Genomic DNA, 21,589 nt, shown 5'->3' on the forward strand with positions numbered 1-21,589 from the left:
CTCTTCCAGCTGGGACCCTTCTCCCCTCTGCCCGCCTCCGTTTGCATTAACCCCGAGCTAAAGCCAGGCTTGGGCTCTCTCCTCTCCCGGCAGAGCCGGACTTATCTCTGTAGCAGTTTGCCCCTTGGCTGGGATATTCTGTCCAGGGCTGCGGATCCCTTTGTTCTTGCACACCGCGAGTTCCCCACAGCCCGTTTGTCCCTCGGGGGAGGCAGGGCTGAGCCCGGGGCAGCTTTGCAGCACCGGCTGTGGGGCTGATGGGTGGGACGGTGCTGCTGCAGCGGGAGAGCCCGGCTCGGGGGTGCTGGCAGCAGAGGGGACCGGGGCTGGGGCAGCAGAGGGGACCGGGGCTGGGGCAGCAGTGGGGACCGGGGCTGGGGCAGCAGAGGGGACCGGGGCTGGGGCAGCAGAGGGGACCGGGGCAGGGGGAACAGAGGGGACCGGGGCAGGGGCAGCAGAGGGGACCGGGGCAGGGGCAGCAGAGGGGGCCGGGGCTGGGGCAGCAGAGGGGACCGGGGCTGGGGCAGCAGTGGGGACCGGGGCTGGGGCAGCAGAGGGGACCGGGGCTGGGGCAGCAGAGGGGACCGGGGCAGGGGGAGCAGAGGGGACCGGGGCTGGGGCAGCAGCCTGGGCTGGCAGGGGCAGCAGAGGGGACGGGGGCTGGGGCAGCAGTGGGGACCGGGGCTGGGGCAGCAGTGGGGACCGGGGCAGGGGCAGCAGAGGGGACCGGGGCTGGGGCAGCAGAGGGGACCGGGGCTGGGGCAGCAGCCTGGGCTGGCAGGGAGAGCAGAGGGGACCGGGGCTGGGGCAGCAGAGGGGACCGGGGCAGGGGGAGCAGAGGGGACCGGGGCTGGGGCAGCAGTGGGGACCGGGGCAGGGGCAGCAGTGGGGACCGGGGCTGGGGCAGCAGCCTGGGCTGGCAGGGGCAGCAAAGGGGACCGGGGCAGGGGGAGCAGCCTGGGCTGGCAGGGCTGGGGGATGGCGAGGTCAGCTCTGTCCGCCTCCCTGGCAGCCCTGGCTGCAGCGAGCTGTGCCTGGCCTTCAAAGGGAGGATTGCCATTAAGATGCCACCGCGATGGGCACAGAGGGGGAAGAGCCTGTGTCTCCTCGAAGGGTGTGGAGAGGGGGAAAGAGGAGTAAACTCCCGGTGGCATTGTTTTCAGAGGAAGTGCTCAGTGTAAATAGAGCTTGTGGGAGAGTTTGTCCCGGGCGGAGATGAAAAGTCCGTGTGACAGGCTCAGGTTATAAATGGCTTCCTTAGATTGATGTGAAATCAAAACATTTCTATTTAGACGAAGAAAATGAAGGGGGATGTTTACTTAGTCTGGAATCTTTAAACAGTGATTTGGGGTGGGGAGCTCGACCTGGGGGGAGGGTGCCTCTGCCTGGCTTCGGGGATCTGGCAGTCCCGACCTTGGGCAGATGGAAAGATCCCTCATCCAGCAACTCAGCTTCTCTCCCTCTGCCTGAGAGAATGAAATACAGGTGCTCTGCTCTCCTCCAACTCAAGGCTCATGTTCAGAATTTCTCTGTAAGAAGGGTTTCCCTTCTGCTCGCGGATTTGACAGCCTAAAAGAGGGGAACAGGAATGTTGATAATGTCCCTCCCATTCCATAGACAAGGAAGTAAGGAAATGGAAAGATAAAATAATGTCTCCAGACCTGGAGAGAGTGGTTGCAAGGTTGGCAAGAGAAGCTGGAAGTTCTGATTTCCACCTGTATTGGGACAGGTGAGATGTAGATGTGCAAGAGCCTCGGTATTTCAGAGCAAATCCCATTCCAGGAAGGTATCTGAGAGGGTTCATTTTATAGATCAGGGAAGTGGTATGTTTTCAGAACTTCCTTTATTTTCAGCTTAAACTTTAGGAAAAGATTTTCAAAATGTCAAAGAGAAAAAAATCCCAAACACAAGAAGGGAAAGGAAGGATGCCAAGGGGCAGGGCAGGAGCTGGTGGGCAGAAGCTGGGGAGGTAGAGGGGCAAAGCCAGGGTGTGTGAGATGGAAGGAGGCAGAGCAGGAATGGAAGACAAGTTGCAGGCTCCCTGGAATTGCTGCATACGCGGCAAGTGCAGCCTCAGGAACGTCTGCTCCTCTTTTCCTTTGAATAAATATTTATATATTCATTTGCCAGCTGGTGCACACACTTGGCTGCTCACCTCCAGACCAGAATAACGGGATCTGCCTTCCTGGCAGAAAGGGGTAGGGCAGTGAGGATTTAGGCTGTCGAATGTCTGCCTCCCAGTTATCTCCAGCTGTGAGCCATGCTGATCTCACCAGTTAAGTAGGGCTGGCTGTGGTGAGAACGTGGACAGGGAATCAGCAGGCAGTGTTGGGGAGAGAGGCTGGTGATTCCGTGCTGACCCAGTGCCCTGGCCGCAGGCAGGCACCGCATGGAGGCTCTGTCCAGCCACCTGCAGCCAGCAGGGTTCTCCTGGCCCTTGGCCTGAGCCCACAGGCATGAACCCTAAATGTCCTGGCCAGGCTCCACTTGGAGCTCACAGCAGCCTCCTGAGACTCCCTCTGTGGTACCAGCTGGGCACAGGATCGGCCTTCACTTTGTGCCCTAAATTGTGGGAATGCAATTGGAAGGGAAGGCACCGGCAAACAGAGACCTGCAGCTTCGTGGGCATCTGCCTGTGCCCATCTGTGTGTGCGAGGGCTGCAGGCTTGTGTTGGGGAATGTGTGAAAAAGGAATGCGTGGGGGAAGGCACAGGAATGTATTTTGGGGAGATGGGACTTCTTAACCTGTACGTGTAGGACTGTGTTTACAGAGTGTGCCAGCGCATACACACAGCTCTTTGAACAGCTGTAATTTCTAGATGGGGAGGGACGTGTTTGGGAGCATCGTGTGCTTGCCCTTTGTGAAAGCATGATTGCACGTAGGTGTTAGTGCCGGGGGGTGCGTTTGGAACGTGGAGGAGTACATTTTGCCTCTCTTTGTGCAGGGGGCTGATATATTTGTCGGGGGGTTATTTTTCTTGCCGTCCTTGACAGGGAAGCATGTCTGAAGCTGTCAGGAGTTTACGCTAAGCAGCCACTCTCTGGCTGTTGGACAGCAGGTCTAAAGTTTCAGTCTGTTTGTATTGGGCTGTCATGTTATGGGATTAGGGGCTGTCACGGTGGCTTCTGGGTGCATTGTAGGGGGTCTGATTAATCTCACTGTGCTTCTGTGGAGCAGCACCTCTGTGCTGGTGACAGGGAGGTGTGTGCCACGAGGGACTCCTGTGCAGTGGAGGAACCCATTCTCATCGTTTGAGGTCTGGAGACATGTTCTGTTCGGTCTACACATGACTGGTCCCTCTTTAAGCACAATGTAAAATACAAGAGCCCATTTTGGAGGGACCTCCACCTCCAGCAATATCCCCACAGTAACTCCTGTGGCATGTGTGACCAGCAAGTGTTTTACTGAGTGCTCTTCCTGAGCCCTGGAATGCAGGGCAGGGTCTGCCTCGGCTCTGCTCTGGGGGAAGAGCCAGGCTGTGTGCCCACTGCAGCCCTCCGTCCTTTAACCCTGCTTAGTCTGGGCATCTCTCAGAGGTATCAGACATAAAGATAGAAATGAGACAGTGCAGCTGCTTTAGAATAATTATTTTGCTTTTATTTGGGATTGAACCTTGTTAGTTGTTGGTGCAATAATTATGCAAGAGACTCTGATAGAGACCATTTAGTGCAAGATTCTCTGTGACCTTGAAGTTAAGACCTTACCTTCTTCCTCTCTCCCCCTACCTTCTCTTACCCCTCCTTTACTAGCTGTCACATATGAATAAACTACATTAAAATAACAAACTCACACTAATTAGTTGATTGTGCTGGGAAGTATGAGAGCAGAATTTCCTGTGTGCAAGAGCAAGCAGGCAAAGGGGCCTGATCAGCCAGTACCAGCCCACAGCGATTTTCTCCATACCAGTGGGACACACCAGTCTTGTTCTGGTGCTCCAGTACACACACTTTGCCAGGGCTCTTGTCCTCCGTACTGGTTCTCTTCTCTTAGACAATGCACAAGCTCTTTTAGGTGTATTCCTCACTGTCCCATAGGGTTAGGCTTGGGAAGCTGTTGTCCTTGCTAGAGATGCTTGGGTGCAGTCACTGGCTGGTGTGGTTTTGGCACCCACTACATCTGGGATAGAGCTGGGGACCTAAAGCAGGTGGTGCTGCAGTCTGAAGGAGAGGACAGTCTGGGCTTTTAACAAACCCGTGTCCTGCCTCAGCCAGGAACGAAGGTTGGTGCCGTGCTCACCTGCCTGAGATGTTTGGGGCCTTTCAAGCCCAGTTCTGTCCCAGCACAAATAAGTTCCTTTCTTGTGGCCAGTGGCATATTTTGGTCCCAGCAGGTTGAGAGGATGCTTCTCACAAGCTCTTCTGGCCGGGCTTCCACTCAGAGCTTAGGAAGCACATAGTAGCTCCACCTTTCCAAGGATGAGACTGGCCGTGCCTAAAAGCCCATTGGGTTGGCACCATCCTTTTGCTGTTTGGGTTCAAGTTGTCTGATCCCACTAATGCCCTTCCTTGCTTCTTTCTCCTCTCTCTTCGCAGCTGAAAGAACTATATGCACTGACGCAGCCTCAGGAAAACCCGCGATGGCTGCCAAGCGCAAAGGCGGCCTGAAGCTAAATGCCATCTGTGCCAAGCTGAGCCGCCAAGTCGTCTTCGACCACGGGGGAGCTGAGCAGGCACGTGCGGACAAGGGGCCACAGCAGGAGAGCAGCAACAAGGACCTGCCCCAGCCTGGGACCAAAGAGCTGGGGACAGAGTTTTCAGATGGACTCAGCCGCGTGCAGAAGATCGAGGAGGACAAAAGGAGGGAGGTGATCGAGAAATGGGTGAACGGGGAGTACAATGAGGAGCCCTTGCTGGGGCGAGCAGAGGGCAAGGAGTGTAAGGGCACCGAGAGCGCAGAGGTGCCCCCTGAAGGGGTTTACATGGTGCAGCCCAAGGGCTGCAGCGATGAGGAAGATAACGGGGACGAGGCAGACGCTCTGAGGGGCTCACAGGACGGGAACTTCTTGGATGACAGGGATTCAGATGGGCCAGCAAAGGACGATGCCTACCGGTCCTCCAGTGGCGAACCAGGCTCCAAGCTGGGTGCAGGAACCACCTCAGGTAAGCCCTCTGTCCCCTCCATTTCGTGACACAGGGCAGCTTCAGAGTTAGATTTTCTGTGTCCATGCCAGGTCCTGCAGCACTTGGAAGCCAAGGGGGCAGGTGAGAGCCCTGATCCCCTTGCTGAGGCCCGTCATCTTGCTCTTGGGACCATACAGAGTTTGCCTCTGGCTTAGCCTCCCCTTCCCAAGAAGGGTGGGGTGAAGGTGGACATGGCTGGATAGGTCTTTCCAGACCACAGATCCCTGGGTAGGGCAAATCTCACCCTCCAGACTCCTTCACACCACTCAGATGGCCGTAGCTGTGGTGGGTGCTGGTTTCCTGGTCTTGTATTCCCACGAAAGCGAAGAGAAGCAGAGATTTGTCTTGTGACAAGTCCCAGGTGGATTCTGCAGGGTGTCTGCACACGGGCTGGCTGGGTTATCTAAGCACACTCATGGCCACACGTGGCACCTTGATTAGTAGTTACTGACCGTGAAAGCCCCAGGAGGAGCTGGGGGAGGGCCAGGAGCTCTGGCAGGGCTGCCTGTTCCGTGGCTGCCGAGGCCAAGCCCTGACCTGTGGGACCTCAGGTGAACTGAGCATGTCCCTGGACGGGCAGCTCCACCTGTGGGGCCAGGCAGGATGGGAGTAGTCACTGGGATGCAGGTTCTGGAGGGAATGGCTGCTGAGGTGTTCCTCCAGGAACTGGACCAGACCAGGAGGAGCCTGTGGGAGGCCAAACTGAGCCAGGACAAGGCTGGGATGGTCCCCAGAGAGTCCCTACAGAGCCACCCAACACTGAACATCACCATCCCTTCTTGCTGCCTCATGGTCCCTCGGCCCAGGCAGAGGGGCTGAGGTGACGCTCATGTCGTGGTGCTGCTTCCCCTCCCCAGGGGCTCAGTCCTTGAGCCTTGTCCACCATGAGCTCGGGATCCAGCTGGTGAAAATGCCGCTCCCAGACCTCAGTTTCCCCCACCATCTTGTGTGTTCTTCCTCTGGCTGTGTATTTCCTATTTTCAGATTGCTTCTGCTTTATTTTGGTGGTTCATTCAAGAGCTGAGTTCAACAAGAGACATTTGGGAAAGCCTCAGATGATTTTCTTGCTCCCTTTCTGATAGCCAGGTTTCCCCCAGATTGATTCAGGGACGTGTATGAGTGCTAAGCCTTGATAAAAGCTTTGGGTGAATTGAACTCTCTCCATTAGGGCAGAGCAGCTCCCTCCCCATTTGTCACTCAGCTGGGCTGGATCTGTAATTGAAAGATCTTCCCCTAATCTGCTCCACCTGCACGCACCCCTCCCCTGATCTCAGCACTTTGTGAATCCATCAAACTTTCCTCCTTTTGTGTGTGCGCATGTTTTCCTCCTCCTGTTAATAATGCAGCTGAAACTCATCTCCGTCTGTCCGTTCCCCTTCTGGAGAGGCACATTCTCTAGTCTTCACGAGTTCAGTGGCAGCGCACATAATTATGCATATAAGATATAAACAGAGCTGTTTAATTATCCTTCGCCACATCAGTGACAGAGTAATTAACAAACATTGCAAGATCAATGAGGGAAAGTGTGACCTTCAGTTTCCTTTGATAGGAAAGCCCTTGTCGTTCCCAGACACAAGGTGATTGTGCCTGGACTCTGGTTTAGTTTGTTTTAATTCACACCACTCCACCCCACCCCACCATTTGCAGCTTTTATTTGCTATGAAAACTAAAAGGAGGGGAACTTAAATTTTTAAAAAATGTTACCAAACTAGGGAAAATGAAAAGAAGGTGAGGTTTCTCACTGGGGGAAGAGATTTGAGTAAAATACCTTTGCAGGGCTGTATTGTCAAAGGATTGTGCAGAAATGGGTAACTGTTCAGGAAGGGGGGGGACTTAAGCTTTATTTATGTCTAAGGCAGGTAATGGCACAGGAGGGGTCCAGTTTAGATATAGAACCACGTGGGATTTGACTTGCAAACAGACGTGTTGCCACGTCTCCAGTGTCTGCTTCAAGAACCTTGTTATAAATGTCATTTGCAACATTTCCCTGAAAGCACGAGAAACATCCCTTGCTTTGGAAAGGACAAAGTTATTTTCCTTTACTTTTTCTGTCAGTGTTCAGGAAATGAATTTTCAGCTGCTCATCACCAAGTCTTCTCAAGACCTGATATTACTGGGTGTGAGCTAAATTTATTCCAGCGAGATTTGGAACTCCCTCTGTCAAAAAGGAGGGATTTTTTTGTCAGAAGTTGGGGGGTTGCAGGAGTCCGATGAAAGGAGAGGAATATAGCTCTGCCCTCCCAGTCAAAGTGGCTTTGGGGGAGTCATCACAGAAACCTTGATTTGAAGATTCTGAGCACCAGTTGCTCCCTGTGAGAGCAGAGGGTACGAGTGCTGAGCAGTGTTTAAAACTGAGCCCATACTTGCATCAGCTGGAAACTTCTGTGAAAAGCAGGAGCCACACAGAAAACCAAATCCTACACTAACAGGCTTTCTTGATTAGTGGGAAAAGTGATCCTAATTATATGGGGATGAGAAGGGTTCCTGCTTCCCAGGGTCCTGGTGTGTACACACATTATCCACTTTCTGGGGATTCAGTTAGTGCCCATGTCTTCCACCAGTACCTCTTGTGGTCTGTTGCCAAACCCTGGCCACGTTTGTGTCCTTCCAGGCTGACAGGAAGGCTTGCTGTGGATCAGGCAGAAGCTCACAGAGACTCGGACAATGCTACTCAAGCCTCATGCTTTGAAATAAGATGGAGTTTCTTTTTGAGCCTCCCCTCGGAAAAACAGGACTAAAGGACTCGGTGCTCAGTCTTGCCCTGTGTGCCTCCTTCCTGGTCCACCTGGGAAGCACATTCAGGAGTCACAAAGCTGGTGTCTGTCAGGAGATGGGTGTCAGAAGCTGATCTGGACGTGCAGATACAGTTCTTCATTCATTCAGGCACCCTCTCTTGCCCACTGGCCAGGCTGTGTTTCTCTGTGCACGTTTATATATAGCAATGAGATTTCTCAGTGCAGACTCTGACACAGATCCCTTTCCACAATCGTTCACTGACGCACACATACCCAGGCAGATTTTCCTACACATGTTCTTCACTTTCTCTGTTAGGCAGTGGGCTAAAGCAGTCAGTAGGAGCTTCCCCCTGTACAAGCTTTCAGATCTGCCTTTCTTTTCTTAGCTTCTTGGCTGTCTCTTGGAATATTCATTGGCCCTGTTTTCAAGCAGGAGAGTTTTCTCTTTCTAATTTCCTGGGGAGACTCCACTTAGGAGAGTATACATGCGGAGTGCCAGTTTCTTGCTCATCATTCTATATCCCCCAAGTCTACATATTTTCCCTCCCAAGCAGAATAAAGGACAGATCCCTGGCTGGGATGTCCCATCCCCCAGTATCCAGACCTTGCACTCCATTTGGGCTGTTTTGCTTTTCCTTCCATATATAGTGTGCTGCTGCAGGCTATTTTTAGCGCCTTTTTTGCTAGCTTCGGATCCTTTGTGATATGATAGCTGCTCTGAGACACACAGATCTCTGCTCTTTGGCAATGCCCACAAATGGAGAGCAGCGGCAAGGGGAGAGGGAGCCCTTTATTATCACACAGGAAAGGACAGGAAAATGCACTGCAGGGAAGGGGGAGGAAAACCTGGGATAATGCTTCCTGTGGCTTCCAGGATTCCTCGCAGGGAGCGTTTCCCAACTGTTGTCCTGCTTGGTTTTTGTAAGTTGGTGGATATGAGGAGGGTTTTCTGTCAGTTAGATAGTATCAATTACCTCTTCACCGTTGTCTGAAAGTCTTTATCAAGTGAGATGCTGGGGTCTCATACGATCTTTCTGGTGAGCCAGCTCCCTTCTGTAAGGTGCCTCCCCTGGAGGAGACTCTGTCCTTCATGTTAGGTGCCCGAGCAATTGAATGCAGGTTGTTTTAACTTCAGGAGATTTGTTGAGCTCATGGTGGATGAGTAGAGCTGCACTTCCTGGCAGTGGGCACTGGCCAGAGCTTCATCTCAAATGTGGGTGAGGAAAGACTGAGCAACACCAGCAAATCAAATCTGTTGATCAAGGAAGGTGTTGTGATCATCTGGAACCAAATCTGAGCAAAGGAAAAGCAGAATTCAAGGTGGATTTGGGGAGTTAAATCCATGACAGTGAAAGCTGAACTCAGACTTCACAAAGCTCAAAAGAAGTTCTGAACCACCCCCCACCCTTTCCTATAGGCTTGGATTTTGCATCTGTTTACACCGGTTGAGGTATAGCCACATGGTAGCAAAGATGGGACACCCTGACTTTCAGGGCAGCGGCTAAAGCTAGCAAAAATCACATTTATTAGTTTAATTTCATATCAGATCCTCAGTGTGGTATTCTTTTTCCCCTTGCAGGTTGACACAGGCTGGCTAAAGTTTTTCTGTGCAGTGCTTGGAAGTCAGGGCATTATGAGGGAAGCTGGGGGTTGTTTTACAGGTCTAAAAAGAAAGGAAAAGCAGAACAGGGAAAGCAGATTTAACAGCAACAGGAAATTGTTAGATCAGTAGGGATTTCTTGGGTTCGGTCTCCTTTGTTGGGTCACAGGGTTACACTGAAGTGGAAGTGGGGAAAAGAAAAAAAAAAGAGGTGAAGAGGAGAACTGCTTTAAGGCAGAATTAATTTTTTTAATATGCTGTTAGTTAAAGTTGTCCTGTAGGCAAATCTTGTTACTGGACCCAGTGAGGAATGGTTCTGCATTTAACATCCTGTAAGATTAATCCCAAGCCATGAGGTTGTGTTATGCTCTGAGCCTGACACTGGAGGGGCATTGCCACCCATTCTGTGACTAACAGGGTGTTTATTCTGGAGTCAGGCATCCCAAATCCCACGCAGAATGCTGGGCTTAAGTGTCTGGAACTGGAAGGTCATTTTGGGCTAAACCAGGTCCCAGCAGGTGTGGCTTTGTCCTTTGCCTTGGAGGCTCCAGGCGTGTTCTTCACACCGCCTTCCCCCAGAACCACGTACACAGGGAACCAGTGTAGCAGCACTTCTGCTGCAGTAAAACAGCTATTCCGGGCAATCCTGGAGCAGGAATGTGACCTTCATGGTCTTGCCTATTTAGTGCCCGTCACAGGCAGTCTTTTCCTCCATAGAGTCCTGTGAAAACTGATTTGTGGGAGCTGATGGCTATTGAACTTCAGCTGTGCTCATTGACAGGCTCTCGTGTGCGTGGAAATGCTCTCACGTACGTGCCTGCCTGTGCAAGTGGCATCCCTGGCTGTCAGATTCCCCACATCTTAGGGATCTTTTGGATCTACTGACATGTTCTGTGGCAGCATCTTGGTGCCTTTTCCACTGTGTTTCAAGGCAGTGTTTTGAGTGGGACCCCAAGGCCAGAAGTTGCCTTCTGCTGCCGGTGCACCTCCCTGTGCTGGCTGCCTGGGAAGGTAGAGTGCTTGCCCATTAGAGCCACAGCAAGTGTTGAGTAAAGATGACGAGGGAGGTTTGAAGAACTCCTGCACACAGTAAATCTTTACTCTGCAGGAGAAAGCAAGAGGGAGAGGAGGAGGAGCACTGTCAGGCTGAAGCCTAAATGAGGCCAAGCCGGCACATCAGAGCAGTCATTTACCCTGATATTGGGTGACCTCCAGATGTGTGTTCTTCCCATCCTGGTGACCTGTGAAACTGCCTTAGGGAGTAGGGGAGGGAAGAAGGAAGGGAGAGACCCAAGGAAGGACAGCTTTTCCTCATTCTTCCTCCCCGTAATCAGGCTCCATTAGACTAACTCCTTCCTGCCCCTTCCCAACCCATGCTCCAGAGCACTGGCTTTCTCCCCCTCCCTGGAGCCCACATCAGGACAACAGATTTCTCTCCTCAGTGTAAATCCTGATGGAGAGAAGGCTGTTCCTTACCTATTTTTCACCTGTCTGGACTTTCCCCTTTCCTGGTGTTACTGGAAGCTGTTCCTGGCTGCTTGAGAGGCTGCCTGTAGGTTTCCATAGAATTCACTGGACTGGCCCTTTTCCACATGGCAAGTAGTAGCTGTCCAGTTACAGGGATTGAGAAGGAAGAGGGCAAGCTGAGTGAACCCTTACAAAGTTGACAGGGAAGGAAGGACTGCAACTGTGATTGGGAGCTGTCCTGTCTTTGTCTTGCCTTCTCTTCTCTGCTCCTTCCTGCCCTCCTCATTGCCAGGTTTCTTATGCACACAGCCTTTGCTGCTCTTCCCCTGCCTCAATTCATCTCCATCTCTGCTGCTTTCCTCCTCTCTGCACTATTCTATTCTGACCTCCTCCTGCTCCACCCCATACATTGCCTCGCCCATCTCCCTTATCCATTTCACACCACACTGTCCTGCCTGCTCTCAACCCTGCTTGCTCTTCACCAACACACACAGCATTTTCACGTGGGTTTTCCCCTTTACACATGCTGCCATCTATCCTCTGTGCACCTCCTTCCATACACAAATATACACAAGGACAGATCTGTACAAACCTCGGCATATTGGCATTGGTCTCACTTCCAGTAAAATTACTTTTTCTTCATATTAGACCAAGGCAAGAGTGCAGAGACATTTATGAAACTTTGTTTAATGTACTGAAAAGCCATCGGCTAGAACATTTAGGAAATTGATTTTCCTGGCATTGATGAACTCTTTTTATTTTACCCCAGTATTAATTACTTTTTTTTTTAAACAAATTAATTTAAGAGTCATAAAACCTAACAAGTGAGCCAAACGTCAGTAGATCATGTTCCCCTCTCCCCTTCCTCCCCCCGTCCCTGCTACTAGTGCTGGTATAGGAGGAGAAGAAAAATCAGTGCCTTGTGTGACTCTCTCCTCTGGTTTCACTGCAGGGGAAGCTTCATCACTGCGGGATTACGCTGCCACCACCATGAACGAGTTCCTGGGCATGTTTGGCTACGATGACCAGAACATGCGGGACGAGCTGGCCCGCAAGATCAGCTTCGACAAGCTGAACACTGCTACCTCAGAGGCCGCGGCACCTGCTGCCTCTCTCCCCAGCGAAGATGCCATGAGCAAACGAGCCCGCTTCTCCAAGTATGAGGAGTACATCCGCAAACTGAAAGCTGGAGAGCAGCTCTCGTGGCCCATGCACTTGGCCAAATCTGAGGAGCTGGGCTCCAAGCTGGGCAAAGAGCCGTCCTCAGTGCTGGCACAGCCCATTCGGGTGCCAGGTCCAGACACCTCCATGCTGACGGAGACCAAAGCCACTATCCTGCCACTGCCCTCCCCCAGTAGCTCCCAGATGCAGGGCCTGATGTCACGGGCCTCCAAGTACGACTTCTTCATTCAAAAGCTGAAGACAGGTGAGAGCATCAGGCCACAGAACGGCAACACTTACAAGAAGGCCTCCAAGTATGACCTAGAAAACGTCAAGTACTTGCACCTTTTCAAGCCTGGGGAAGGAAGCCCAGATATGGGAGGAGCCATCGCCTTCAAGACAGGCAAGGTAGGCCGGCCTTCCAAGTATGATGTGAGGAACATTCAGAAGCTTACTCCAGTAAAAGCTCCAGTGCCCAGCCTGGCCCCTGCTTCCCTCGCCAGTACCCCCAGCAGCACTCCCGTGGCCGGGCCAGAGCAGTCCATCTCATTGCCATTCAACACTCCTGAGTACCTGAAATCAACTTTCTCCAAGACAGACTCCATCACAACTGGAACAGTCTCTACAGTAAAGTAAGTATACTCACACTTCTCTTATCTAAGTACTCGTGGGGGATCATACCGTAAGTCTGTGTGTGGTTCTGTGGGCAATTCCGAGTTCTTGCACTATTAAATACTGCATTGTTCATGGAATGTCTCTCTTTGCTCTCTGTCAAAGTCTCTGCTCCTCTTTTACACCTTACATCTCTATTTATCTGGTTTGCACTAAGGCTGTGACCTGCCATCAGCAGCCATAGCCATGAATCTGAAGTCCAATAGCTCCTGCATTCAAGTGTTAAAATGAAAGAGGAGGGAACATGGTGCTGTCAGCACTCTAAAGGTCAAGGTTGGAACTACTTTGTTTTCTTCTCCCTTTGCTTTCCCAAGCATCTGGATGTGTCTGTAGGAGAACCTGATTCTTGTTTCCATTTAACTCAGAGGCATGACTTTGCTGACTTTACTGCTACCAAGATGGGGTTTTTTGTTCGTCCCAGAACTCAGACGACATTTTGGTGCCTAATTCCCCTCAATTTCCATAGGAGTTAGGCATACACCTACTTCTGTGGGGCCAGGCCTGTGTCTTCTCAATTTGCTTACACAAACAGAGGTGATTCAATTAGCCCCTCAGACTGGGCAAACTTATTAGCCCAATTACCACTAATAACCTCCTGCACATATGTTGCCAGCAATCTCTGCAGTGATGCCATTGACTGAATGGAGGTAACTGAAGGCCTTGCCAAACCTTGGATTACTTTTTAATGTGACTTCCAGAGGTGGGAGCTGTAGAAGAGATACATATGTATGTCAGGCTGCAGCAGGAAGGAAGGGAGAGACTTCTCTGCTTTCTTGTCATGGTTTGGGTTTACTTGTTTCTCACCATGAACCTGGTGCTGTTGTAAACTGTGAATCCCACAGGGTCATTTGTAGTAAGGCCAGGGCCTTCTGTTGTGCCCTCTGTGCCATCACACACACCCTACTGCTTGGTCCTCTGATGAGGAAAAAGGCTGGTTTGTGTTTGTTATATGGACATAGGAGATCTTGAGCTGGCTTGAATGCTCTTTGCAGTCCCAAAAAAGTCTGCATCACCCAGTTTTTCCCTGTTTCCCCACGTGGAAGGCAGAGCCATGTAACGGTACCTGTCTTCCATGTGAAATGATTGTTTATCAACTGCCTGCAGACAGATGGGGAGCTCCATGGTAAAGGTGTGTAGGGAAGGACAGAGGACTGTTAACATCTGCATTTACTCAGGATGCTCAGGGTCTGCTCAGGGTCCTACTCAGGATGAACCTGTATGTGCTACAGATGACAGGCAGGGACTTCTGTTACTTAAAACCACAGTGTTGTAAATATTCCTGTAGACTCAGTGCCCTTGTTGTGATGGGTGACTTGGTCCGAGGCTCTGTGCCTGGGTTCAGTTGCCATCCTAGAGCTGTGCCTGAAGGCACAAGCAAGATGAGCAAGCCCCTCTCACTGCTGTGGTGTTGCACTGGGATCCCAGTTTGTTTTCCTTTCTCTTGCTCGTTTCCTGCCTCTTGCCAGATGTGGGTCAGCCAGCACCACGGTGCTTCCTCTGGCCACAGGACTTCCTCAACCAGGGCATCATGATGGGACTGCAGCTGGAATGGAGGTGACCAGGGCCTCTTCCTGTGTCCTGATCACACACTGCAGTACAAAACGGCCTCTGGTCCCTTCTCCTTCAGGCTGCTCACTAGATCCAGGCTTCCATGATAAAAGACAGCAGCCTGTTAATTGTGCTGGTGAAGGAGGTGCAGAGTGTGGTATCTGGGCCCTGGCTTCCCATTCCCAGTCCCCACTGGGTTCAATAACCTGGCAGGAATTGCCCTTTACTCTCACACATCTGCACATACACCCTTGCCATGGGTTTAAACTCTCTTCGATCCAATGCCATTAACCTGCTCTGAACTCGTCTACTTTCACGTGAACTCTGTGCCAAGGTGTCCAAGCCAGGGTGCAGAGCTGCAAGGAGGAGGAGTGGAGGTTGGGCTCAGGTAGCTCATGAAGAAGATGGTGTGCAGCCTATCTGGAGGGGCATTGGGGTGGCCCTGTCTCATGGATAGGCTTGAGTCTGGCCCTGCATCTCATTTTCCCTCTTCACAAATTCTGAGGATGTTATTTTTGTCTGCTAATGATGTAAAGTAATCCAGGCCTATGTGACAGTTGGGGTGGTTTTCTCATTGATTAAAGTACGTAATCTGTCTGTTAGAATTTTGGGGTATCTGTGAAACAAAGAGGCATTTGAGGCCCTATCCAGGGGCTGGAGCCACTGTTGCAGTGCTGGTGATAGAGCACCAGGGCTGCTGGCCACAGGGAAATGGGGAATAACTCACACCATGGCTGGCAGAGACTCTTCTCCTGCAGCTGAGCCAGGGGCAAAGCTTCCGTGCACGCAAGGGCAGCGCTGCCAGGTGCCTCAGAGAGCTGTTTGTTTGCATGTGGCCATCACCTTTTTGTATAGGCTTTTTTTCTGTAGAAGCAGGCTTTTGTGGTTGATCTTCCCAGTTTCTCAAACTGCTCTGAGTCCTGCAAAGAGGGAGGATGCCGGAAGGGTGGTGGGCAGCCTGTGTGTTTCCCTAGGAAAAGAAGGATTTGAAGGGTAAAGGGGAGGGAATTCAAACATATGGGTGTCTTTGCTGGGACCCTTCCCTAGGCCCTCTCTCCTGATCTGTCAGCAGCATGTGAGAGAAACAAGGAGTTTAAGCTGTGCCCTGTTCCTGCTAACCAGCTCTGCCCTGTGTGTCTCTCATTAGGAATGGATTACCTACTGACAAACCAGCCGTCAGCGAAGACGTAAATATTTACCAGAAGTATATTGCCAGGTAGGCAAAACATTTGACTTTGCTGGGGAGAGGGCTGAGTGTAAGAAGGTGGAGTGGTGGTGGGAGAGACAACCTCTTGCCTGGATCAAGTGTTTAAACCAGACTGGCACTTCCATTTCCCATGGCATCTGTACTTGCTCTGTCCCCCTGCTTGGGAGAGCAGTAGCTGTGAGCGGTATACAGTGGTGCCAAGAACATGCTTAGCTCCCTGGAGCTGTTAGACTTTGTGACAAATAGTGGAAAACTGCTTCACTGAAGACGCCCAGGATTTAAATGGGAGTCCTGCCTCTTGCCTGTTCTTTCTGTCCAGTGCATTTTCCCCTACCATGTCCAGTGTCTGCAGGAGGCAACCAGAAAACATCTCAGCCCTGATGAGAATCTAGGCTGGAGATTCACAAGTGACCTGAGTTTAGAGAGCTCTTGGCATCAACGTGGGATGTTTATCCTAGAACATTTTTGCAGCTCATTTGTCTGAGAAACCCTCACTGAATCAGGTGCAGAGTAGGGCACCTTATCACAGCTGTGGGCATGCTTAGGTCAGGACAGTGATGCTGAGAGGAAGCCCAAGGCTGTTGTGGTGGGACAGAGTGAGTAATGCCACAAGAGCCAGAGGGACAGAGGAGATGATTGCATAACACCTACCTGGTTTAGAGCTCTTAGTATAAAGGGTCTAGCAGGTTTTGTCCCCAGCCAGCTGAATCCTCCATCAGTAATGTGAGAAAGCTCCCACCAAAGCCCCTTGTATCCAGACAGACACGAGGCAGGGAAGCAAGCAAACACTTCTCTCCAGAGAGAAAACTGGAGGGTTTGCTCCCACCAGCACTTGGGCACTTAATAATGACAGGGAAAGGGAGTGTGTACTGTGCTTTCCCACCTTACCAGAGCCCACAGTCTCCCTGTGGGAGTCAGCTGCTAGGCAAATGAAGGGAACATTTTGGCAGGGAAAAAGAGTGGGAACAGCACTCTCCTAGCTCGAGAATGGAACAAGTGACTTAATTTCCTCCCTTTTGCCCAAATCCCTGATGTAGGAGAAAGGAGCAGAAAACACCAGGGGAAGAGAGGACAGTTGTGCCATCACAGGCAGCTCCTCAAGCAGCAGTGCCTCAAGTGTGTGTGGGAATCCACTGCCCCCGGGGACAATACAGTAGTAGAGAATACAGAATAAAGGAAGGAAAGCAGGGGTTTAAACCACTCTTTGCATGGGGCAGAAGGAGCAGCATCCTTTTATTTCTGAGATTGCAGGAATTGCAGGAATTGCAGTGGGAGAGGAGGTGGCACCCTTCTGTCCCCCATTCCCCTCTCAAGCAGAGAGCTGTAAACACTTCAGCTACATTCACTGCTTGTGGAGCTCTGCAAGCCCCTTCCCCTGGGGCAGGCAGGTAGCTGAGGGAGGATTGTGAGCTACCTCAGGGACACCACATCCTGCTTAAAAGGCTCCGCAAGCCACCCGTTGGCAGCACAGCCACTTCCCTTCAATTTACACACATTTAAAAAAACAGTTTAAAGCCTTAAAATCAAGGGGTGGGGGGAGAAGAGACACAACACTCTTATGTCTGTACTGCATAATTAGCTTAATGAGTTTGCCAAAGCCACTGCCAAAAGCTGCCCAGGGATAATCCATTCTCTCACACAACAAAACAAAACCTCTTACTTAGCTAGTTTGGGTTGGGTTGTTTTTCCCCCTCCTCCTCCCTGTATATTTATAATTAAAAAAAAAAAAAATACCACAGAAAAAAATTATTATTATTATTATTATTATTAGTGCCTCAGCAGATGGTGCTTCTGGCAGCACTTGCTTAAATATTTATTTCTGTGTGGGTTTCCTCCCCCCTTGTAATTGGGGTGGGTTTTTTTCTCTTCTTTCACATCATCGTTACATAGTAATGAGTCTGTAAATACTCTCTAAGCATGCTAACTTCTTTATTTATTATTTTTATTATTATTTATTTATCAACTCTTGCCAGATCAAGACTTTCTGGCCAAAAAAAAAAGTGAACCAATTAACGTAAAGGAAGAGGGAATGGGTTGTTCTTGTGCAAATGAATCTATGTGTCTGTATTGACAACTTAAGAGTTTGGATTTGTATATTAGTGTGATGAGCTGGTCTGTGAGTTTTCTTGTTTCAGGTGTGTGTGTTTGTGTCTGTTCATGTGCGTGGAAATTGTGGGTACGTTCATGTAAATTGAGGGAGGTGTTGATGTACTGAAGAGTCTGTGCATGTAAATGTGAGTGTGTGTGTGCATGTAAGTGTGTGGTGTGTAAGCTTTTCTGTTATGAAAAACCTAAACAGATGCTGTGCTTTAAAAATTAATAGCTTTGAACTGTTTCAAGTGTCAGAAGAAACACAGGATAATATAACCCTTTAGGAGCCCAACCTTGCACACTGAAGGAACAGAATTTCCCCTTTGTGCTGGTTTCGCCACTTCCCTCCTTCCCCCAGCACATGGCTTGGTGGAACACTTGTCTCTCCCTTCCCTCCTGTGCTGTAGACACCACACACACCTTCCCGTGGCACGTGGAAAGGAGGGTAGGAGTTGGAAGTGCTGGAGTGCTTCTTTAGCTGTTGTTTTTAAAACTGAGCCCATTGTTATTCCTGCTAGGATGCTTCAAATAACTCATCTCCTGGAGTCAGATCTTGTTGGTGTCTGGCCCTTCTTCAACTCCAGCTGGTATCTCTGGTCATTTTGAATCCTCATTTTTGATAATAATTTGAACTGCTTTGTATTTGTCAGCAAGGTCTATATCACCCTCTTTTCTCTGCCTGGCCTGCACTGCACAGTTCTCCAGCCCTGCAAAGCCCTTTACTCTTTTTTCCCCATCGCATCAGTGGAACAGAGAGGAAGCTTCCCACAGGTCACTTTCTTTCCTTGAGGAGCTGCTTGTGGTGCTGCTGACATAAAGCCCTGGACTAGCAGGACCAGCTGGTTACGTGTGCTGTGGACCCACATATCCCTGCTCAGTGCCACGCTGGCTCTGGTGGCTGCCCTGGACAGGCCTAGCAGTTGCCCAGGTGTTGAGCAGGAATCTTTTCCTCTGCTCTCAGTTCCACACCTTTGTTTGTGCAGCCAGCCCTGCTGTTTGCCTTGTGGTTTGTTTCTTCTTTGCTGCTGAGGTTTGCTCCAGTTTCTCAATCACCTGTTCTGACGTGATCCTGATTTCCTGCAGTATTTCTTCTCCTTCCCCAGGGAAAGGCATGTCTGCTCCTGGCATCTGTCCCTGTCTCCCTTTGTGAATGCTGAGGCAAAGAAGTCATTTAATTTTTTAGCAATGTCTATCTTTTCTGTCAATTAAGTCCCCTTTCCATCTCCTAGAGGCCCTGCTGTCTCCACAGTTGACCTCCTCTTCCTTACTGTGCTTCAGAAATGGCTTATTTAGTATTGTTTTTCATCCCAAATTTTTCTATCCCGTAGCCTCACGTTACCTCACCTTACAATGATCTGTAATCTTCCCTGCTCCTGCCCCATTCCTCTATTTCCCCAGGATACCCTCGCTCCTCTCATTTTCCTTTTTTATCTGTTGCCCTTCCTCATTTCTTTCCCATGCCCTTTATCATATGCACTCCTGCTGTGTTTAGCACTTAAGTGACGTGAGGAACCTTTGAGGAACCTTTGAGCAGATGGTACTTTATCTTTGAATGTTTCCCCTCTGAGTCCCCTTCTCTCCACTGCTTTTCCCTTTCAAGCTCTTCTAGGGTCCTCTAGAATATACACGAGGGAGTTCATTGCACTGATTACCCCATTACTGGATCATCCCCTTGTGCCAATTCCTGGTGTGTCTGTCAGTCAATAAATTCTACGTACTGACTGTCTGTATGTAGGTATTACATGGCATCTCTGTCTTTCTGGTCTTTTTTGCTACCCTGTATGTCAGGACGTTTCAACTTTGCTGTATGCAGCTTTTTTGTTATCCTACTAGATGGGCTTATACTTAAAATTTAGAATCCATATTTTCCCAACATTTATTTGTCTCCTTCTGTTATGGGAGGTTTCTGAAACTTGTTGGCATGGTATCTCAACTCTGTTCTAGAATTGTGTGGTGTTGGGTTCTACGAACCCTCCTTCGTTATGCTTCCCCAAGTAAACAACTTAGATAACAGAGATGAATTTCAAGGGGAAAGACAGATTAGGGATGTACAGAACCGGAGTGATCCGGCTCAAGAAGCACCTTTAAATAGTGACAAATAAGCAAGGGAAGGCATGAGGGTCACCATCCTTGGAGGGGATAAAGGAGGTGGGGTTTAATGCCATAAACATGTGAGATGAAAGCAGGAACAGGACTTAGTTTATTTGTACCTTCCTTGCGGGCACTGCTGCCAGGACTGTGGTTTATTGTGTCTCCCTCTCTCCCGTTTGCAGGTTCTCTGGCAGTCAGCACTGTGGACACATACACTGCGCCTACCAGTACAGAGAACATTACCACTGCCTCGACCCCGAGTGCAACTACCAGGTAGAGCAGTGCTCAGAACAGCAGCACGGCTCCCCGAACATACGGGGGGAGTGTGCGTCCTGTGCTTTCCTCCCACATGCATGCACATGCCTTTTCACTTTGCTGCTCTGAAAGAGGACAGGATACGTTCTGAATTTAGCAGAACTTTATTTCGTTCCCATTTAACTCAATCTAATACCATTTAAGCAAACTCAGACTGCTACGATGAGGAGCCGAATATAGATTAGCTCAAGTCAGTGGGAACTACTCCACATTTATATCAGTGAAACACCAAGAGCATAAATCGTGCTGCATTATAAACTGTGCCTGAAACTAGGGAATGCTGGTCTGTTAGTCTGTGTCTTTCCCTCCCGCTGCCCGAGTGGCTTTGTAGCAGCAGTATCTGCAACAAAACAGCCCGTAAGGGCAGCAGCAGTGTGGGATTTGTGGGGAAGGCACAGGGCAGGAGCGATGCTGTAATTGCTGGGAGAATTGCCAGGCTATGCACTCAAGGCAGCAGGTCATGTGCTGTGTTTGTTTATCCTTGTCCCAGGTCCGGGAGTTTGACACTGGCATTTCTGTGGTCAGGCTGATGCGGGAGAGGGAATCCCAGAGTTTGCCTCTGCCGTGCCCCAGCCACAGCTGCAGCCCTGCCCTAGGAGACCTCTGGGTCTCACGGGGATCAGTCTGACCACAGCAGAGGAAGCTGATCTGGAGCTGCTGGGCCTGGCTGTGGGTTTCTATTGATCAAAGGAGAGTTTCCGGGATGCACGTACTGGTCCTTCTAGCCCAGCATCGAGTAATCAGGATGAGTCTATCCCAACTGTGACACAGATATCCCTGCACCAGAAAGAGAGAAACACAAAGCATGGAAAAACAAAAAAACCTATTATTATGATTGGCCTCATGATTATTTCCTAAGGAGTCTGGAAGCTGCTTGCAAAGGAGCTGTCTGGTCTCGCAGGGAATAAGGATTTAGGCTGCTTTTTAAAATGCAAATTATTTTATGGCTGAGATATATTTTAGAATAAGTAACGCTTTGTAATAAGTGGGCACAAATTAACAATGATTGGCAATAGCAATCCTGTATGTACACCCTGGGAAATCATAGCTCCAGCCTCCAAGGGATTTCTGTTGAAATCTATATCCATATATTCCTGTGCCAATACCAACGAGATTGATCAGGATTGATATTATAGGAGGAAAGAGTGGAAGTGATAATCATTTGTTTCCTATGAGGCAGACTAGAAAAGTTGTTAAACATTAGAATACAGGCCTTTTCAATTACTGCTCAAAATAAATGGATATTGATTTATTTTTTAAAAAAATCAGATTTACTTTCTCACCTTCAGTGGTAAATATTGATGTCTGTGGGAAATAGAAATAAAAAGCTTCATTTTAAAGGCATTTAGCCTGCTCTGACAGTGAGGTACCCCTTCATTGTTTCAAGCAGGTAGAGATTGAAAAGGATATTCTGGTCATACAGATTTAGCTTTGAGCTCTATTTTTCTGTAGAGAAGCATCCTTTTCTGTGACTTGAAGAAAGTCTTTTGTCCCTGTATTCCTAATAAAACCATCCTACGTTCTAGGGGACACAAGAGACTTGTGTGAATGAAGAAGGTGTAAAAGAGCAAAGGGTTTTTC

The 21,589-nt window shown here is 49.9% G+C and overlaps 1 protein-coding gene across 17 annotated transcripts in view; it reads left to right on the forward strand.

Annotated features, from left to right (window-relative positions):
• CASZ1 (castor zinc finger 1) overlaps nt 1-21,589 on the forward strand; it is a 203,611-nt gene that overhangs the window by 150,973 nt on the left and 31,049 nt on the right. For all 17 annotated transcript variants that reach the window (XM_058854850.1, XM_058854854.1, XM_058854857.1 and 14 more), the window contains 4 exons: nt 4,534-5,100; nt 11,876-12,716; nt 15,452-15,520; nt 19,876-19,966. In XM_058854850.1, coding sequence (XP_058710833.1) covers nt 4,534-5,100; nt 11,876-12,716; nt 15,452-15,520; nt 19,876-19,966 — 1,568 coding nt within the window. The remainder of the gene's footprint in view (nt 1-4,533; nt 5,101-11,875; nt 12,717-15,451; nt 15,521-19,875; nt 19,967-21,589) is intronic.

This window comes from Poecile atricapillus, chromosome 22, assembly GCF_030490865.1.
Source record: "Poecile atricapillus isolate bPoeAtr1 chromosome 22, bPoeAtr1.hap1, whole genome shotgun sequence".
Classification (NCBI taxonomy): domain Eukaryota; kingdom Metazoa; phylum Chordata; class Aves; order Passeriformes; family Paridae; genus Poecile; species Poecile atricapillus.